The following is a 21,252-nucleotide window of genomic DNA, read 5'->3' as shown; positions in this document are numbered from 1 at the left end:
ACATAGTCTAATTTAAAGTGTCTTCGTAAAACAAGTTGGAATTTGTATTTGTTTCTGCTCTAAACATATACATGTTATTATTCACAAAGTGAGATCAGAAATCTATAACATAATCTGTCTAAATGGGAAAATGGTAAAATAATGAGATTTCATTTTGGTAGGCTCAGCTGTCTGAGCCTATTGGTAATTTATACTCTTTCGTCATTCCTGTACCGCTCTGACTTTCTTATTGTGCAGGCCACCAGTAAATTAAAACAAATGTTTCCATGGCAGCCTGTCTGTGGCATCTCTGCAGCCCTACATCAAGCAGTGAGTTGACGTAGGATTTTGATAAGCTGCAGAGCACATGGAAAGCTGACATCTCACAAAGCATTACTGCTACCCCCCGTCTGGGTGAGTGGAGGTCAGCTGAAGTAGGAGGGGACAGGTAAAAATACACTATTTATGTTTGGTTGTTGGGTTTTTTCCTCAAATTTTCTCAGTCACACTACCACTGGGATCTGGGCAGTGGTTGGGTGTCCCATGCTGTAGCCGCTGCTGTGCCTTTGTGATGAACCTCTGGTGACTTTGTCCCTGATGGAGGCCCCACTTTCTTAGTGGGTTTCTCCACGTCCTCAGGTGACATCAGAGTAGCGTACTTGAGTTGAAATGGCAAGCAGTTTTGTTTCCATACATTTGAAACCAGGATTTGTAACATGGACAGAAGCAGACTGGAGTAAACAGGTCCCTTTCTGCCCTATGCAAGTATGGGCTGACACTCCTTTTTGAAGGCAAAACGGAGGTGAAATAAATGGATTCTCTAATAGGTTGAAATTTTGTGTTTTGCATGAATTTCTCTTTTTGCTGTTAAAAAGTGAGAGTACATGGATGCTTCCTTAAAAAATAAGTTATTAAAGACTGTCATAGGACAGGCTTGAAGAGTTGAGAACAAGCGGACTTATTTCTGCACTGCTACCACTGCCTGAAATGAAAGGGAGTTCTTGCTGGCTTCAATGCTATGTGTGCTGCTTTTCCTGCCCTGCAAGACTTCCGCTGGAGGAAAAATCCTCATATGTTTCTGTATGACAGTGGGGGAATGCATGGCCCCATGGTCCTCCTCTCTGCACAGTGTCCATGCTAACCCTTCTGTGGGAGCTGTCTCAGCATGGACCTGCTTTTGCATGAGGAGTTAATAACATTGAATTTCTCATCCATTTTGAGGTAGGCTTTAAGGTTGAGAAGGAAACCTCTGTAATAGGATGCACTCTGATTTCTGAAGGATACAGTTTCAGTTGCCCCCTGCACATTTTAATTGTTTAATGAATTCCACACAGTCTCTTGCAAACGGCTTTACATGTGAAACTGATTACTGAATGCAAGAGGGAATTTTTTTAGTAAGTCTTTTCCTTTTGACCTACTCGTTGCTTACATTTCACTTAATTTAATATGAAGACCTTTGTTTTGGGTTTTGTTCCTTCCCCAGGATGTGTTTCAGTGCAAGTGACTGGGTTGAGAGGCATCAATGCCGTTACACAGCATGTTTTCTGTCCCCAGACCTTCTAATTAGGGCTGACTTGGATTAGCCAAGGGATTCACTTAAGATCTATGTTACCTGACACATGTCAGTAGGAGTCTAAATATTGCCTGAATATGTTTCAGCTGAATAAAGTTAATGTACAATTCTTCTGGCTTTCTTTTTCCAAATACCATAGGCAGCTTTTTATGTCTTAAAATACTCATCAATTCAAGAAGCACAATGATCAAAAAATCAACACCAATGTTATCCAACTCATAATAATCAACTGTGAGGCTGAGCTGAGAAAGGTTTTTTGCTTAAGCTTGGTAATTGAAACAAAAGGAAAAATGTTGGGACTCTCTTTTAATGATGTTTATTATTATTATTTCACTGAAGCTAAAGAAATCTTTATCAAAACAAGTTATTTCAGGTTAAGCTAAGCCTTTTGGAAATACCATGAGGCTGAGGGAGGGTTTGGTGTGGGTCTGGACCATTTCTTCCTCACTAGGAGAGGCTCAGCTCCCTGACACCTTCTCACAGCTGGGAACATCTGGGCTGTGTGGTATTCAGGGAGAAGGTCTCTTGTAATCTTGGTAGCAAAACACCTAAGCGGTGGTCTCTTGCATTTTCTCCAGTTAATAGACAAGTATTTTAGAGACTGAATGAGAAACCAAGAATTAAAACCAAGTAACTCCTCCAAATGTCATACCAAGTGAACAGCGGGTTGGGCTTTAAATTCCACCTTTTGGCACAACAGAGGACATGGCCACAATCAAATGCCAGAAGCTTAAAATAACAAAAAATAAAAAAAGTTGTACGTGTCCTCTCCACATCTGTTTTCTACATCTAGTCCTCTTATCTCTTGCTTTTTGTTAATAGTTTCTGAAAATGATTTATACTGTGAAATGAAGGACTTAGCAGGTAAAAATCCTCATTTTGATACTTTGGAGGTGCCAGCTATTTTTCATAATGTTGAAAACTATTGAGAGGGGTCCACCTACATTGACAAATAGTTTCAGCTGCCCTGAAGCTACATTTTCTAGGGAACAAATGGCTAGCTGAAAACTTCTACTGAAACATTGCCTCTGGCCCCCTTCCCCTGGGGCATCAGTTGGACACAAGCCAGGCAACAGGAGCTTGTTTACCATCTGGTTGTTTTTAAAAAACTGGTTTGGTCATGCACACTCAAACAGAGGTACTGCAAGGCTCATTGCTTGTTAATCTGTTTGCAAGAGCCTAGAAGAGGATGATCTTCCACTTGCCCTTTACCCCAGACAGATAGATGTCTGGTGGCTCCAGAGATCCTGTCCTTGTCATTGTCCTTGCTGATGGCCTCACCAGGGTGAGACTGTGTCACTCCCTTCATGTTTGTCTTCTCCAGGCTTATTTCCTGGGGTGGTCCTTGCCTCCAGCTTCTTACTGAGGTGTCTAGTGTAGCCAGCACTCAACCTCCACACAGTTTTTAAGCACTGCTGGAAAGTACAACACAAAGAGTGGATGAAGGGCTTTGCTTATCCTTTTCCCTTTCCCAAATGGATACTCAGATTTTAAAGCTTCTTGCTGTTTCTGAACAAATGTGTACATTCCCCCATCTATCCTGTGCCCATCCAACAGAGAAGTTGCTGATTTTCATGTCACTGCCCAGTCACGCTCCTGCCAAGCTTCTGTGCATTTTGTCATGTTTCCTGCCCCATTTCTGTGTCACTGAAGTGCCTGCTACTTGCTCCAGCTCCCAACCGAACTGTCTAAATTCATCATCAACTCTGTTGCTAGTTGCTCCAATTTATAGGTGCTGTCCCCATGTTAGCAATAAGAGTTGCTGTTTCAAGACCAAAACCAAGTAAATCTCACTTTATTACATTCCCTAACTATATTAGCTTGTCATATAAAATCCTAATGCCTCATATGGGAGATTTTTTTCCCAGATGAGCCCCATACTGGGAAAGCCCCACTGGGCTGCTTTTATGTTTTTTGCCCGTGTCTGTTGACACAGTGAACAAAATATCAGAGACAGGACTGGGTGGTGAGGAAATATCTGCTTGCAAAGCAAAGTGTTGATAGGCAGCAAAGTCTGTCTCTCATGGTTTATCTTGCTCTGGCAGAAATGATTTTGATCTGAAGTGGATAAAGCTTGGATGTAGCTTGAGAACAGGCTATGTTAGTTTTCTTCACAACCCCAGCACTGATGGTGTAATACTAAGGTACCCCAAAACTAAAAGGCTTATCATCCTGCTACCTCTCCTGCCTCAAGAGCATCTCTCTGTGCTGTGGTTTCTGTGCAATGTATTTTTTTTTTTCACTTCAGCCTGGCAATGTAGGTCAGGGAGAGCTCTGTGGCTTTAAAATTCATATGGCAAGATTACTCTGTAAATCGGACTATGTTGACAGTGGAGCTTTTTTCAGCTGAAAATAAACAAAATGTTTGTCGTTGGTTGTTGTTAATGTCTGCCAGGAACTATTTATATTACAGGTAGTGATTGGTTCCCCTTGCTCACTGTGACATTACTAGGCTTGTGCACAGTTAGTTAGCTGTTAAGAAGGAGAGATGAGTGTTTGCTGAATTCGCCCAAGTATAGGTAGAATAAGGAAATATTTATATTTATAACCCCCCCTGGAAAAGCTTCAGCTGCTTTACTGAATCCCAAGAGACCCGTCTGAGTTACTGCAGAGTGTTTTGCAGGAGACAGTACGGCAATCAGGAGGCATTAAGCCAATGGATCAGCTGCACATTTAGCTAAAATCCGAGCCCAAACAATCTGTGTTCTTAAGAAAACTGAGTGAGGGGGTTACTTTCTCTGTTGAAAAGCCTCCAGAAATGTGGACTATTATTTATTGTTTTATGCCATCATTTAGCAAATGTGTGAGACTAATCAGTGCTGAGAACAGAACTGCTGATTGAGAAATTGTGTCCACTATTTTTGTATTCATTTATCAGAGAGTAGAGCTCATAAGCTGTTACCAGATCTCAGTTTATACAGTATGCATTCTGTTGATGCACTTGGGATGCATTTGATAATCATCATGTTTGACAGGTATTTCTGTAGTCATTGTGCACAGGCAGACATGGCTCTTACATTTCCATGTATAAAAACATGCTCCAGAGTGTTTGTTCTTTCTCAGGAGGCTCCAAAGCAGTTGCATTGCCATGAGTGAAGTGCCCACTTTTTTCCCAAGGACGCAAACTGTGTGGTGCACCTGTTGGCATGCTTAGAGCTCATGTGATGCAGTGCTGGTGTGATCTCTGCTGCTGATGTAGAAGGCAAAAACCCTAATTTGGTTTGATGCCAGAATCGGGACTAGGTCACCAATCTTCTTACTGGGGTTTAGCAGTCCTCTGGGTTTTTTTAGATTAGTGCTAGCTGTTTAGGATTGCAAGCTCAAATGGCATTAAAGAAGGTTGCCCCTGATAAAAACTATGTCATATTATACAATGTCATTGACATTTGCTGCAGGTATGTAACTGCAGCATGGACAATGTTACATATTTATCTGTTTATCTAAATACTTCATTTGCAGGTGTCAGAAAAGGTTATTTTCAGGAATGGTAATACATTTCAATATGGTATATTAAGATAAATATCAATAAACTGATAAATTATAGTACTACCATAATGGGGGAAAAAAGAAAGTGATCAGTCATCACTGTATGTCAAAATACCTCCTTGTCTACTGGAAGTTTCCTTATGTGGCATTCATTTGTATGTGCAGAGCAATATAAGATAGAGTCTAATTTAAAAAATCAGAGATAAGCAGAATAGTATTGAAGTTTTTATTTCAAACTATTAGAGCGTATTAGTCGCTGTGACATTCTATGCAGGTTTACACATAAAAAAGTTAATAAAGAAATAGGACATTTGGAGAGGTTGTACTGGTATGCAGCCTTCAGGAAAAGCATTTCCTTATATGAAGTATATTCACGTTGGGGAAAAAAAAAGTCTTTTTAGTACAGCTTTCATTCAATGAAATCTTTCTCAAATTGCTTCATTCTTAGTTTTCCCCACTTTTGACTAAATAGTTTATTCAGTAGATTGTACTTGAAATTGTGACTAGGGACATTTCCAAATACAGTTTACCACTGAACTATGAAAACATTAAATTGTACTTCCTTTTGAGGACCAAAAAATGAGTGTGTTTTGCTTTGAACCTTTTCTTTTTATTGAGCATGTTTTTTTCCTTTTGTGACCTAAAAGGCTGGCAGAAATGTCTTGTTCAGTATCTCCTACGTATGCTGGCAAACTGCTTAGGAATTGATTGAGAGCATTCTGTCCATCCTAGGGATGCCTGTGTCCTTATTATTAGTGATTACATTTAATATTATGAGCATATTAATTTATGAACATTTATGTGTCCTGCTCATCCAGCGGAGGGTAACAAAGATGCTCTAGAGAGCTGGAGCACCTCTCCTATAAAGACAGGACTGAGAGAGTTGGGGTTGGTCAGCCTGGAGAAGAGAAGGGAAACCTCATTGCCGCCTTCCAGTAGTTAAAGGAGACTTACAGAAGGGACAGAGAGAGACATTTTTACACAGGCAGGTAGTGATAGGACAAGGGGGAACTGTTTTAAACTAAAAGAGGCAAGATTTAGATTAGATGCAGGGAGAAAATTCTTTACTGCGAGGGTGATGAGACATTGGAACAGAGAAATTATGGATGCCCTATCCCTGGAAATGTTCAAGGCCAGGTTGGATGGGACTTTGAGCAACCTGGTCTAGTGACATTGGAACCAGATGATCTTTAGGTCCCTTCCAACCCAAGCCATTCTGTGATTCTTTGATTTATAATACTCTTCATATGCCAAACCCAATTTTTTTTCTGTAAGAAACTTAAAATAGTTGGAATAAAAAGACAAGATTAGTTAATTTCTTTTATCTTTAAGCTTTTTTCTCTGTGGGTATTTGTTGTTTGCTTTGTCACTCCATATATCTTACTTCTGTCTTTGGTGTACAGTGTTGTACAATGAACTTAGCAAAGGTTTTGTTCCATAGCAGAAATTACTTACTTGAAAATGTATTGTGTAATGCCTAGAACATCACTCTCAACATACTGAACTTTCAGATGAATTAACTGTTGTTGATGTTCTGGAACTGCCATTGCCATTTTCAGCAAGCACAGCCGGGGATGTAGATGTCTAAATTCCAGTGGTTAAGTCATATTATGCTTACAAAAGTTTTTATCATGCACGTTGCACATGTAAGATTTAATTCAGTAAACCAGAGGAAAAGTTGCTCTTTTCTGCCAGTTAAGACTCCATGAAGGATTCTCTGTCCTGTTCTTCTTTCTGGATGCTCCTCACTTAGCTTCCTGCTGGGGACTTCAGTTGAGAAATGATAGAATTGAAGAAATTCAGGGTTTCTTTTTTCTTCTATCATCTTTCTTCTTCATCTTCTTTTCCCTGTGGAGAGAAATTGTGGAGAAGCGTAAACAGCACAAGAGCAAATCCTTTGAAAACGCAAATTAAAAGTGTGTAGAAGTGAAATGAAGTTAAACTTCTTTTGAAATACTTCTTCCATTTATCTTTCTTGGGAAAAAAGAAAAACTATTTGCCTTTTTTTTTTCCAGCTTCAGTCACGATTTATTCAAAGAATGTGTTATCCATATTTGGAAATTATCTGGCAAAAATGCAATGATTAGCATCTAGAATTTCCTTCATATCTTGACCAGCTCAAACTCTTTTCAGAAAAAAACCATGGGAAATTTCATAGTATGTTGATTATTATTTCATTCACTGTTAAAAATGTGCTTCTTACCAGAACAGCTGTGTGAGTTTAGGATCTCTCGTTGGCTCTCCGTAGATGGGGAAGCAGTCTGATGTGGCCAGGAGCTTCTCTGCATTTGGAACTACACTGAATTCACTTATAAATTTGCATCTGTTTGTATGCATACATTAAGTGCATTAAATGTTACATATTTACCTATGCATTTATTTATTACATATATGTGATGTTAAAATCTCTCCCCCAGAAATGGGGTTCTCGATACAAAAGTGATCTTGGAAGTTTGGTCACTTTAGCTTGCAAGTCATGAGTATTTGCAGAAGCAGTGAGGCTTTTTTTCTGGGATGAGGCACATTTTTGGGTAAGTTGGGTAATTCGCGGGAAAGAATGAGAAAATGTGCTGTCAGGAGGCTGGAATTCAGCGACTCAGCTGGGGGAACTTTGGGAAGAGAGATCTCACTGCCGTGAGAACAAAGTATAACCACTTAGTCATTTTCACTTGTTTGTGTTGCAAAAATAATTGCAGAAGCTGCCACGGGGGAGGGAGAACCTTCTTGTATGTGCTAGTTATTTGTTTCCTTATACATTTTAACTTTTGCAGGTGTTTTCCTTGTGTTTACACAGAGGTGACTACTGTGCAGCCCATGTAGTGTAGAAGTCAAAGTGTCAACCAAAATAAATTGCAAAAAGTAATTTAATTTGAAACAGTAAAATGAAATCAAATCAGTGGTCTGGGCACAATTGGTATCTTTTTCATCAGGCAGATTGCAAATGAAAAAAATTAACTAATGGTTCCCTACCAGAAAGAACAGGGGAAAAGGAAGAGGTTAGTACAGCCACATGCCAAAATACATTACAGCATGCAAGGCTAGAGCCAGCCCATACATTTATACAGTGCATTGTTAAGATTCATTGGAAAGTGCAAATGCTAATTAGGAATGTGAACCAGATAACCTCAACATCAATTCAAGTCCAGTTATTCCTACTGAGATTTCATGATACAGATCTATTTGTCCTTCTTCCAGCAATCGTGCCCAACTAGAGTTATTACAGTAATTGCATGGAGTTTGATGCCAGGCTAGTGCCAGTCTGACACTGCTCGCTGGCAGCTTGGCAGCTTTTCCAAGGAAAGCGGCAATGTCATGTTTGCATATGTATTCGCACAGAAAGATACGTGCAAACTCCTGTTAAAATCCAGGTCCACAGCTGTGATACTTGTTTGTCTTGCTGTGCTCCTTGACTAATCAGAAAGGGAGGTGAAGTTTCAGTCTATCAGTGTGCCCTGATCTTGCAGTTACTGTGCAGTGGAGATGATGGTTATTGGTGGCAAAAATGAATCCTGTTGTAGCTGTTTGGTTGCAGAAGTCTCTTCTCTCTTCAGGTTTTCCCTAGCACTGCAAAATTTGGTCTGAATGTGATCTCTTGTAATTGATTCCATGCTGCAGGCAACTCTTGCTCAGCATTCTGCACCCGCATGAAACTGCAGTATCAAATGCCAAAGTACAGCCACTCCTAAATGCATCGCTTTGGAGGCTTCAGTAGTTTCATTTCTAAAAAGCAGAGAGGACTGTTTGCTGCTCTTCAGCTCCTCCTGTTTCCCTGTCAGTGAGAGGAAGGTAATCTGTGGAGGTGCACAGGGATCCCAGTCTCATGGCCGTGTATCACGGTTTGAAGGGACTGGGGAGGCCCCTCATGTGAGCAGGGCAATGGCTGGTGCTGGGTCAGGCCAGCTGTGGCATTGCCTGGCCAAGGCCTTGAAGCCTTCTGAGAACAGAGACTCTTTGGCCTTCCTGAGCTACCAGTCCTAGCATGGCATTGCCCCTCCAGGGAGAAATCTGTCAGACAGAGGGTTGGATTCTGTCTGGAAGAAGCTCAAGTGTGACAGATCCTCAGCATGGACACCTCTTTGCTGGAATAAAACTAGCAAAAACAGCTGGTCCTGTAGGTTGGAGGTTACCCCAGCAAGTGAAAGTGGGTCATTCAGGGTGAGGTGCAGCAGAAGAGAGACTGAGGCTGCATCATCAGAGTGGGTGCCAAAATGCCCTGCAGGAAGACTGCAAATGGTTGTGTTTCAGGACAGGCCAAACCAGGAGCCACAGCAGCTTAAAGGAGACATTTGGGAGAGGTGGTGCCTGCTGGCGTGGGGGAGCCAAGCCTACAGTCTTGCACAGAAATAAAATTTGTCCCTTGGAGGTATCAGTTCTGAATCCTGATAAATTTTCCTCTGGTACAACTGACTTCCAGTCTGGGAAGCACCATCCAGCACATAACATTTGAAATCTTTCTGATCTTGTCCCTGTATGTTACTAAATACCAAAGGAATTTCCTGGGGTCTTACTAGTACCTGTATGACAAGAAAGTTGATGTCACATCTTTGTATTAAGTTGTTGGTTGCTCATTTTCTATGTAATTTTCCCCTTTGCTTATCACAGTACAAGAACATACGGGTTTGGTAGCTTGGTTGCTGCAATACAGGTTTTTTTATTACCTGAGGGTCCTGATGGGCAAAAAGGTGGAAAAAAGTCAACATTGTGCCCTGGCAGCACAGAAGGCCACTGCCATCCTAAGCAACGTTACCAGAAGGTCAAGAGAGGTCATCCTTCCCCTCTACTCAGTTCCTGAAGTGCTGAGTCTGGACCTGGACTTCCCAGTACAAGGCAGACATGAACATATTGGACAGAGTCCAGCAAAGGGCCACAGGTATTACAAAGGCCCTGGAGCATCTATTTCATGAGGAAAGTCTGAGAGCTGGAACTGTTCAGCCTGGAGAAGAAAAGGCTCTGGGGGGATCTTAACAATGTCTATCAATATCTAATGGGAGGAGTAAAGAAGACGGAGCCAAAGTATGCTCAGTGGTACCCTTTTGCCAGGACAAGAGGCAAGGGGCACAGAGTGGAAGACAGGAATTTTCATTTAAATGGAAGAAAAAAAATTACCATCATAGTAAATATCATATCATAGTCAAACACTGGCACAGATTTCCCACACAAGCTGGAAGTTTCCATCCATGGAGATATTCAAAACCCAAGTGGACACAATCCTGAGCAACCTGCTGTAGGTAGAAGAGGAAGGGCGGGTGGACTAGGCAATCCCCAGAGGTGCCCACCAGCCTCAGCCAATCTGTGGTTCTGTGATTAACATGCAATACGTATTTTATGGCTGGAGTTATAATGTATCAATAACAAAGGCTTGAATGTTTTACTTGAATAATGTTTGTGTATTATAAGTAGGTTAGAGCTTATGGGCTTAATCATAATAAAGGAAAACTTTTATTTTTTTTTCTGCATAAAGAAATACTGAATATTTTACTCAACTGTTTGCCAGTGAGAATAATTGACTTTATAATAATCTTGTTATCCAGAAAGAGCTAAGACAGAAGTATTTAATTTTTGAGCTCCTCATTGTTATCTTGTTCTGGTGGGATTGTAAGGCGGTAGAGGTATAATGGAGGGATATGGGCTGAAGAAGCTGATGTAGAAAGGTTTGAGCATGAACTGTTTCTGGAGAAGACAACTAGGGGAGGCCTTCAGCCTTGGAGGGAGGGAGAAGCTCAGTTCCAAAACCAAAAAGAAGCTGGTGAGAAGAGAGGCTGCTTCTCCTTTCCCTTGTGTGTGTGTGTGTGGAAATTGCTGGCAGGCACAGACTTGCCAAGTTTGCTGCTGCTGGCTCCTCTCACCAGGAGCTTGACCAGGAGGCTGTTTATTCCCATTCCAGCTTCAAGAGAGAGCCCTGGCCTTTATAGAGCTGCAGGGATGAGACTGTGAAAAGCGTAAAGTTTTTGCTCCCGGACCTTTGTGTTCATTTATACCATCAAATCTATGTTTTGTATTCTTTCTGTTTTCTTGATTTGCCAGAGCTTAAACAAAGTGTCTTTTTTCACATCTGCACATTTCATTTCATCCCATTCATGCCTGAAAAATATCTAAGAGTATTTTTAGTGGAGACTCTTGCAATATTTGCCTTTCAGAAAAGCTCTTCATTTACAGGGCCAGTATTTTATAGCTTGAAGTCTTCTTTTTTTTTTTTTGACTGCTGAGAATTGATTGGCATTTTTGGGATTAACTTATGATCCACAGTAACCAGCAGACTGTCAATCTTTTGTTGTCTTAGACTTGTCATTTCAAAATGATAGAAAGCAAAGGTTTAGGATGGATTGAGGAGCTGTATGAATTTGTAAGCTGACCTTTCTCTCCTCCTCCCACTCTGTCCCTGCCAAAGCAATGATACCCGTGTCTTTCTTGGCATGGTTATTTGGGCACACAGTAAAATAAAAGCAATTAGGAAGAGCACAGGAGGTCTGTTCAGTTTCTTTAATTATATATTCCTAACTAAACCTCTTAATTTCCCATGAATTTATGCAGTACCTTCCCTTCACTGTATTTCTGTGCAATGATGGTTTAGAAGCAGAGTGTGCCTGCTCACACCACGTGGGTGCAAAGTGTCACTGCTGCCTATATACAGGTGCATGAGGATTTCTTTTGGCTTTTGTATTAGAGCAGCAGGGGTGGCTCCATTGCAAGGCAACCCCCACTCTTCAAATGACCGGAGTCATCTAAATCCTACTCCTGCAGGTCATCTCTGACCTGGGACAGCAGCAAGGCTGCAACATGAGGCTCATCTGTCTGGATGCTGATGGGCATTTCTGTGGATAGTGGGAAGAGAAGTGGTCCTAGTAAGGCTTTCCCTCAGCTATCACTAGTTCCTACCTTGTGATGGTGAAGAGAGCACCCAAACCGGGAAAGGCTCTCAGTTACATGTGGCATTTCTGATGTGCTCTTGCAGCACCAGCAGTGTTTTCCATATCCTGATGCAGCAGGAATTTTGCAGAAAGTGACTGAGTACAGCTTGGGCATCTTCATACAGGAGAAGGAGGAGGAGGGGGATATATTGCCATGCAAAGTATTCAGGATTGCCATAGTCAAGAAATCCTGAGTGCTGGGGGTTTTCTGGTTGGTTGGTTTTTATTACAGCACAGCCCTGCACAACTGTTTCCTGTAGTTCCCTGTTAAAACACCATACCTTGCAGCTGCTAGCTAGTATTTCTCATAGCAGACATCTGTGTAGCTACACGGATTGGCCAGATAAAACAGCTCCTGTGTTGGCCTTAAGTGACTCTTAAAATTAAGAGAGCATTGAAGTGTCACAATTTGAGTACATGTAAATGGCGCAGTGGTGCAGACAGTATTTTTCAAAGCTGGCGTCCTCTAGAGCTAACCTGCTTATTTCTCTCCTTTCAGTAGAAGTACTTAGTTTGTTAACAAGTAGAGAAGTAGGAAATTTGGCAAAATGCAGCATTGCTTGCTTATAGCAGAAATGTGTCTATTTTGGCTGGAAGATTCTGAGTTTATTCCTCTCCACACAGCAGTAGTGAGATCTTTTTTATCCTCCTGTTCCTCTACACGGAGAATCAAGTATAAAACCACCAACCTCTTATTATCTACTTCCAAGTTTGGAGCGTGAAGAATTAACTAAACATTTGTTTGACATTATAAAGGAGCTGGAGCATATTTATGCTTCCTACTACAGGGTGGAAAGCATGTGACATGTAGAACAAGGCCGTAAAGCTGTTTGCTGGAAGACACAGTAAATAAAGCTACAGCAATACACTCATAATGCAATTCTGGGCCTGTTTTTTTTCCTCAGCTGGAGAATACTTTTTAGGCTCAGCTACATGCATCAGCTTCCCCATTGATAAAAATGTAAAGGATATTTCCCAGTGTCCTTTCCAATATACCATCAGAACACCAAATTTAACATAAATTACATTAAGCTGCACAGCTCCCTCCATTGTCTCTTGTAATGTTTTCACAGAGTGTTAGGCAGCAATCCTCAATTCTTTTCTTTTTTTTCTCTTGGCTTGCTTACCACTTCTAAAATAGTTTGAGGCCAGCATTGGGCTCCATGGGTTTGTTGGCATAGCTGCGTCAGCTTGGATTGTGAACTATCCTCTCCCGGCCAAGGCTGCTGGGCTGGTAATGCAGTCTGGGTGCAACTCTGTCAGCAGAGGTGCGTAAATTTGGGGGCAGCATTCTCTCATCTTCTGTTTCAGCTGCCTGCATTGCCTTTGAAGCAAGTAGTGTATTTCCAGTCTGCTTCAAGTCATGTGTATGCTACAGATAAAGAAAATGCTGTGCTGACATCAACTAAAATATTTATGTATGCGTGTGTTTGGAATAAAGCAGGAAGATTTTTTTCCTTTAGCTGAGTTGCACTTACGAAAGTAAGCAGTAATGAAACAGTGTCCCAAATAATTTTGAATTGATTATCATAATTAATACATATCAAAGTTGGAACATGTAGCTTATAAAAAGGACATTTCTGTCTGCATTTGGTCTTTTGGAGATTTTTTTTCTCAATTTCACATACAACACTGAGAACTAGGATGACCTGAATATTTACTGTCCAATATGAGAGATACTACGAAGCTTCTGCTAAGGGCTCTGGCTCTGGCTGTTGACAGACATCTTCTCATCTAACATGTCAGCAGTAAAGAAGGTTAGTGGGACAATGGGAAGCTGCTTTCTTACCCAACTGCATTCCCAGTTAGATACTAGGCTCTTTCCATGATTTCAGTAGATGGTGTAATCACATTTCCCTGTATATTAGACAAAAATGAGTCCTGGAATCAGTCCACGTTGTTACAGAAGCAAAAAGTATCTCCATGTTTGGTTTTATCTCCAGTGGATTGGCACCCCGCCGCAGTCACAGCTCTGATAATCCATGACCAGGAATATTTTGTGCTGCTCTTTGTTGCTGCTTGCACACAAAGAATTGCTCTGGTTTTGCAGAGATATGACCTTAGCATGCCCTTGAAGTTGCAGTTTCTGAAAGACAGGAGAGGTCTTCTATTGAGACTTGAAACATGACATGTGTGACTTATTTTTAACTCTGCAAGAAGACTTGAGCTTTTAGGGAAAGAGAATTTGCCCCATTCAGCAGCTTCCTATGAAGCTCCAGGTCAATAGGTTAGAAAGATGGATGCATTGAATTGAATGATTTTGAAGTTTTTGATTTGACAGAAGAGGTGCTATTTTAATGCTTTCTTATGTTATTTTGCAAACGTAATATTTTTTGTTTTGTTTTCTGTTCATTTCCTACAGAAACGTTCCAGAGGTCAAGTGCTATTCGACAAAGTGTGTGAGCATCTGAACCTTTTGGAAAAAGACTACTTTGGACTAACATACAGAGACACAGAAAACCAAAAGGTAACCCACAGAGCTGCAACTGACCTGTGGCCTGCGAACACCAGAGCTCACTGAGAGACTCCCCAGACAGTTGCAACAATCCAGAAGTTGGTTTTATCTTCCTTGCCAGGTTCCATAGACAGTTTGAACTGTTGTTTTCTGTGACTCACTCTAGTTCATAAAAGCATCTCCTGTGTTTCCCTGGCTTCCCTCTGTTTTGGCTGTTTATGACATGAAGGAAGTTAATCATATAGTTGGTTCTCTTTCTAGTATAATTTATTCCTTTACTGCCATAGGTGAAAGTCAGATTGACATTCAGAGATACACTGCTAAATATATGATACTAAAATATGGCTTAATAATACTGTGGTTGGGACACAGATAAGCAGGAGATGATTGACTGCTCCTGCTAACTGCTAAGATAAAGTAAGGCTCCAAGTCTTGACTTTCTTTATCTTAGCATTATTGTTGCTTAGACTAAAGACATTAGTCTTCAGAAGCAGTTGGTAGCAAGAGTGAATCACATTCTGCTTGTCTGCATCTCAACTTTAGTATGAAATAAGCTGTGTCAAAGATTATCTAGTGTGCAGGTGATATGTATATATATTGTTACAGGGAAAGAGAGAGTATCAAGAATAATTTAAAATATGCTGTGTGATTTTGGCATTTTAAGATAAATATTTTGAAACAGTGCGAAACTTCTTAGCAATATATGCAGTAGCCCAGCAGAGCTCACCAGGTGAAGCTGTTTTGTGCTTTATGTGGCCTGAAAGGTCTTCCCTGATGGAGCTGGAGCTCTTACTACTTGTGTCTTGTGGGAACAACAGTTGTATTTTCTAGACTTCCGTTTGTTTCAATTATATATGATACAAAAAAAGTCAGTCTTTTTTTCTCTCTTTCCCCCTTTCTTTATGGACTTCTTTGTTCTGATTCAGAAAATCGCTTAAGCAGATACTTGGTCCATGTCAGTGCAAGATAACACTTTAGCATATGCTTAGTTTTGAGTTTTTATGAAAGCTAGGCAGATGTCTAAGTGCATTTCCAGGTAGGTGTGCTTTCATGTACTGGAAAGAGAAGAATGGATTTATTATTAACACTTGGTTTAGAAACACTAAACATTTGTAGGTCACCATTTACTTTACAGAACTAAACAGTTAAAAGAATAACTGCCTGCCACCACATTTACTGATCAAAAACATGTATATTTTTAATGTCAAAGTACTTAGCAATTCACCTCCATCCTCTGCTACATAACTTTTAACCAGACAACATATGTGCCCACATCACATGACATCTTTGTAAACAGAAATGCTGATGCATCTTTAATTTTGTGGTACATAGTGTGCTTTTGTCCTCAGCAATAGCTGGAGTTCTTCAGGCTCATGTTTTGCACCACAGACCAGGTTTGGACAGCTGCAAACTGGTTGTTTTTGTTGGGGAGGGATTGTTGTGTTCTGCTTGTTTGATATTTCTTTAATGTTTTTTTGTTTCTCTGATACATTTGTTTATCTTTCTTTGGAGAAGTGAAACTTTCCTAGGGGAAGCAAACTTTTTGTTCTGGGCTGTTATGCATTTTAAATATTAATTTGATTCCGTTAGAGGTCAAGGCAGCAGTGGCACTAAGAGACCCCAAGCTGCTATGTACCTCACCCAGAGGAATTTTCATCTGCCCCTTGGCGTCCACAGAGTACTAACACATCACTGTGATAATTCCCCATCTCCTCAGAAGGGTTTTCTTCTTGCATAGTCACTGGGCTTTGCACGGTGTGGATGGGGGCAGAGGTGCTGTGATTCTGCCTCTGGTTTCCTTGGAAAAGCCCCTCATGCCCATATTGGTTTGCAAATGGGGTAGTGCCCTCCTCTGCACTTGCTTATCCTCTAGCAAGACTTTTCAGCCTGTCCAGGATTGGAGAAAAAAAATCAACCAAGCAACCAATTGTAACAAACTTCCAGAAATTTAGTTTTTCGAGAAGATACTCTGGAAAAAGATTTCTGTGGATTCACTTTACCAATTTCTATTTTTTTTCTCTTTTATTTCAAACCATTTAGCCCCTCAATGTCTGGGAAGGTTAATAAAAATCCTGCTTCTCCCAGGGCCACATCACGAAAGGTAGTGTTATCCCAGCCTACTGCTGCTCCAAGGAGAAAGGGGTGGCAGACCTTTGCGTGTTCTAGCTTCAACTCATAGCACTGTTTTAAAAATAATGTTTTTTGTGTTTTCTAATTCAAATTGAAAAAAGGAAACATTTTCTTTGCAGAATTGGTTAGACCCTGCCAAGGAAATCAAGAAGCAGATCCGAAGTAAGTTTGTTATTCTTGTCCCCTTTTACATGTCTCCCCGTGGCAAAAAAGCCTATTTCACAGTCATCTTTTTATCCAGTCCCAAGTCTTTGGCAAAAGAATTACCTGCATCTTTTAGATATTTTATCCCATAATGAGTGTGAGTGGTTGCTGAGACTCGTAACAAATGAACATGCATTGCTGAAAACAACTTGACATTTGCAGAGATGCAAAAAACTGAGGTTTGACATTAAGCAATGTAACCTTAGGGACTAGGCCATGTATATGAATTATTTCTCGTGTTACCGATATTTATATCATATCCAGGAACACTACTCATGCCTCATACTGAAATATTTCACTGATGCAAAGATAGCATTCTACCTAAAATATCTTTCCTGTCTGCATTTCAGAAGCTTGATCTTTGCTCCTAAAATGACCATTCAACTCACAGAGAAACAGTCAATTTTCTGATTCACATCAATCTTTTAAAAATCTCGGTTGTTAAAACTAGATGTCTGCTACATTAAAAATTCAAAAACCTCTCGAAGGAAAGCCTTGTTGAGACTGCCAGGCTCAAAATTTGACCTGCCTTTTTTTTCTTCCCCCTTTTAAAACTTGACCAAATTTTATGTATGTGATTTCTGTGTGCAGGAAAGCTCAGTATTTTTTTTTCTTTGCACATGTTGTAAATGATTTCTTCTAACACTTGTGCTTTTACAAGCAAATATATCTGGTAGTTCACATTTGTTGGACCAGACCTGGAAAGTGAATCCTTTCCCTCTCCAAGATTCAAAAGGTTAATTTACACTGGAAAATTTCCCCACTTACTATGAACAACCTCACCTTTCATCCAGTAGTATTTTCATTACAAGTAAGTGATCTGCAATACAAAGTAATGAAAATTTACCTTTTCTAAATCTCATGAGAAGATATATCTGGAGAGGAAGGTGCTTTAGACCTCGATGAATCAGGTTACGCTGCTGCTCAATACAAGTAAAGCAGCTCAGCTCCCCACCACAGATTTGAAATGCATTTAATATGTTCCCAAGCCATGAAATAGACAATGAAAGGTTGTGACAGCGGGAGATTAACCAGGGCAGAAGAGTCTTGTCCTGTACTTGAGGCAGTGGACAGTTGTATTTGCAGAAGATGACAGCAATAATTTGCTTGTACAATTCACCCCAGAATTTTGGAGCAGGACAAGGGTGAAAAGTAGTGCTGTTACCCATGATGCTTTCCAAACATATATATAGTCCTGCTAAACCCTGGTTGAGTTGTACAACACTTGTACCACACTACAGATCACAGGAATTTCATCTCAGTGGTGAGAAAGGGCCATGTATGTGACCCTTCATTTGCACCCACTAACTTGCACAATGTTAGGTTTTATTTAAAACCCTGTAAGTATGAGGTGAAGGCCTCTTACTCTAGTATCTTAACCATCTGTGCTATATGATAGGCTTTATCATAAGTTTGATTTATTTCACGTGTGCCAAGGAATAGGTTTATGGGCCCCTTCCATCTGTTGTGGGACCAGGTGCCACTCACTGGCTGCACTCCCACCTTGGGTCTGGTCCACTCCCAGGTGGGACTATGCCCCATCCTCGCTGCCAGCCAAATCTTCCTTTACCAACTTTTATGGCCCAAGAAAACAGAAAAGTTCCTAAAATCAAGGACTCCAAAAGTCTTACAAGGAGCTGAAGCCCTGATGATAAACATCAAAACTCTTCTTGCATACTCATAGAATCATAGAATGGTTTCGGTTGGAAGGGACCTTAAGGATCATGTTAGTTTGAACCCCTGCCATAGACCAGGTTTCTCAATGCCTCATCCGACCCGGCCTTGAACATATGAGCCTGTTTTCTCAGGTGTGTGGATCATCAAAGTGAATGGGGCTTTGCATACAATGAAATTTCCCTATTGTCTCTAAACAAATACTCCCAAACACCCAATTTGGAGAACTATACAGTGTTTCTGGGCAAGTAGATCTGTCCAGCATATAAGCTATCCTACTAGAGAGTGCACCAGATATACCTTCAAACCTTCAATACACTTTAGGAGGTACCTAGGCACAACATGCCCCTGAATGGAAGATCATGGGAAAGCCCTACCCTGTGTAAGGTTTATAAGGAAAAGTCTTGATTTTCACGGTGTTCCTGAGCACTTCCTTGTTACATGGCCAATATGAATTTTTCGAGAGGGATATTTATTTCTAGTTAGATTTGTCCTTTGACACCAGTGCATATCAGAATAGAGAAGTGACATTACTTTGCTTCTGGTTTCTGGACTACAAAAATACTGTAATTTATGTGGTAGAAGTAGATATGAGGGGTATATCCCACAACAGAGGCCTTGATGAAAAGTCTTGTTACTGTAAAACCACCTTGTTGCTTGTGGTTTGGGGTTTTGTTATTGCTTTTTATTTGCATTCAACACATGCGCTAGGGTAACCTGACCCTTTTTTCAGAATAGCTTCTATATTTACATATCATGTTCAACTCTTTTTAAAATCTTGATATTCCTTCTTTACAACATTTAAAGCTAACACTCCAGAAATAATTTCACCAACTGTGGTGGTACAAACCGGTATCCATTACGTGGGTCACCTAAACTTACTGAAATAAGTCAAGAAGAATTCCCTAGTGCTATGTACTTTTTTCGGTCATGCTTTCTGTGTTTGTCCTTGCAGCTTTGTCTGCACAATTTATGTCTGCTGAAGAAAGGAGCTATGTGCTGAGGCAGCACTCTGAGAGGATGCTGTGAGCTGGTTTGGGCAGCTAGACCTTGGCACATAACCCTGCCCCAGAGCCCATTCGTACTCTTGACTTGTGATGTTTTCAGTACCTCTGATTCAGGTTATTGTTTTTTAAAGCTTATATAGACTGTGTTTTCAGGCGGTTATTTTCAATAAACCTTGTTTTCAGACTAAGGGTTTTTTTAATATTGGCAATAAATTACTGCTCCCTTAGAGTCCTCGCTTCAGTGACAATCTTACTAAATAAGAAAAGAACTGTAAAATCTGATCTAATACAGTGTCTTCAGTGTGAAGTGTGGGAAAAAGATACTAAATCCTGTTCTTATTAATTGCTTGGCTGGGATATTTTTAAGTCTGTTGGTGATTGAAAGCATCAGCATCTTTCTTTGCACTTACAGTGTACTTTCAGTCTATCTATGTTCTTTTCCAGGTGGTGCTTGGCAGTTTGCATTTAATGTGAAATTCTACCCTCCAGATCCTGCCCAGCTATCTGAAGATATTACCAGGTGTTTTAAACATTAAATACCTTTCTAGAAGGGGCTTAAAAGCTGTTTGTAGTAGCGCTTACACTGTAATTATCCAAGAAAAGGAATATTTTATGTTCCCATTGTCTTTCTTTCTCATATGAGCTTATGGAAAATATGCAAGGCTTTGGCAGAAAAGACAGTATGAACAGTGTCTATCCTCAGAGCTATGAAGACTTTTGTTTAATTTAACTCTAAACCCCAGCTTTTTCAATACACATATTCCTGGGAATTGATTTTAATTTTCACAAAGATGCCTGATGCCCGTTTTTGCCAGTGGTAATGAGTTATTATTGTAAGTAAAATCATGTCTATGAAAGAAAAGAAGTGAGATGATTCTGTGGTTTAAGCACCATACTGAATCCGAAACCCCAGCTGAAACCAGAATAGATAAGAATAAGCATACATGTAAATTTTGCGTGTCATTTGACAAAGTAAGCAATTGATGTGCACGGAATAGAGAATATGATGGTAATGAATGGCTGCTCCCTGCTCTCCAAGTCACTTAGCTCTGCAATCTACACCTCTGCTCTCTGTTTTTGTAATTAGATTGCAACTGCAACCAAAAGAACCCTCACCTGATTTCCTCCTTGGTGTAAGGCACAAAAGTTTTGAGCCATGACAAGTTTTGTGCTGTCAGCTAACTGTTCTGTAGTCTGTTTCAGCATTTTGCAACCTGTGGATATGTTTAACCTTTAATGCTTTATGGACTTACTTGTTGCTTTTAAGGTAGCACAAAGCCTTTGGCCTAGATCAGAGGTTCCCTGTGGTAGGTACTGTGCAGAAATAGTGTGCCAAGAGTTCACATTTGAACAGAGGACTTCAAAAGGAAAGGATTGCTTTTTTCCTCTTGTCACTCTCAAATTTCCCCTGGTAACTCTGCCTTTGCCACCAAACCAGTGTTCTCCCCATTATTTTCTGTTTTCTTCTATCTAGTGATCCCTTGCACTGTTTATCTCTGTGTTTTTAACAGCATTTACGGTTTAAATGAATTTTTGAGAAAGCAAAACAGTTTGCTAAAGAGACAGCTTATGTTTTTTGAATGACTTAGAGGTCAGCTACCCATTAATGAACAGTATATCAGGTTTTTAATTATTTCTATATTTTTTATATTTTATATTTTTATTTAATTATAATTTAATTATTTTCTTTTAAAAAAAGAATTATCAGGTAGATTTATATCTTAGTGATTTGTGATAGAAATCTAGTGTGTTTAATGGGTATTTCTCCATTTATGTCACTAAACAAAGTAATAACCTATTTTATTAAGAGATCTCCATGCTGCTGTATAACGGTAA

General features: G+C 40.2%; 1 protein-coding gene across 28 annotated transcripts in view; it reads left to right on the top strand.

The window, feature by feature from the left end:
- EPB41L3 (erythrocyte membrane protein band 4.1 like 3) overlaps nucleotides 1-21,252 on the top strand; it is a 139,040-nt gene that overhangs the window by 82,304 nt on the left and 35,484 nt on the right. For all 28 annotated transcript variants that reach the window (XM_027676101.1, XM_027676106.1, XM_027676249.1 and 25 more), the window contains 3 exons: nucleotides 14,309-14,413; nucleotides 16,651-16,693; nucleotides 19,861-19,936. In XM_027676101.1, the coding sequence (XP_027531902.1) occupies nucleotides 14,309-14,413; nucleotides 16,651-16,693; nucleotides 19,861-19,936 (224 nt within the window). The remainder of the gene's footprint in view (nucleotides 1-14,308; nucleotides 14,414-16,650; nucleotides 16,694-19,860; nucleotides 19,937-21,252) is intronic.

This window comes from Neopelma chrysocephalum, unplaced genomic scaffold (genome assembly GCF_003984885.1).
Source record: "Neopelma chrysocephalum unplaced genomic scaffold, ASM398488v2 Primary Assembly neopelma1_22, whole genome shotgun sequence".
Taxonomy (NCBI): domain Eukaryota; kingdom Metazoa; phylum Chordata; class Aves; order Passeriformes; family Pipridae; genus Neopelma; species Neopelma chrysocephalum.
Note: the sequence above shows the minus strand (reverse complement) of the source record. Positions and strands in the feature narration are given on the sequence as shown.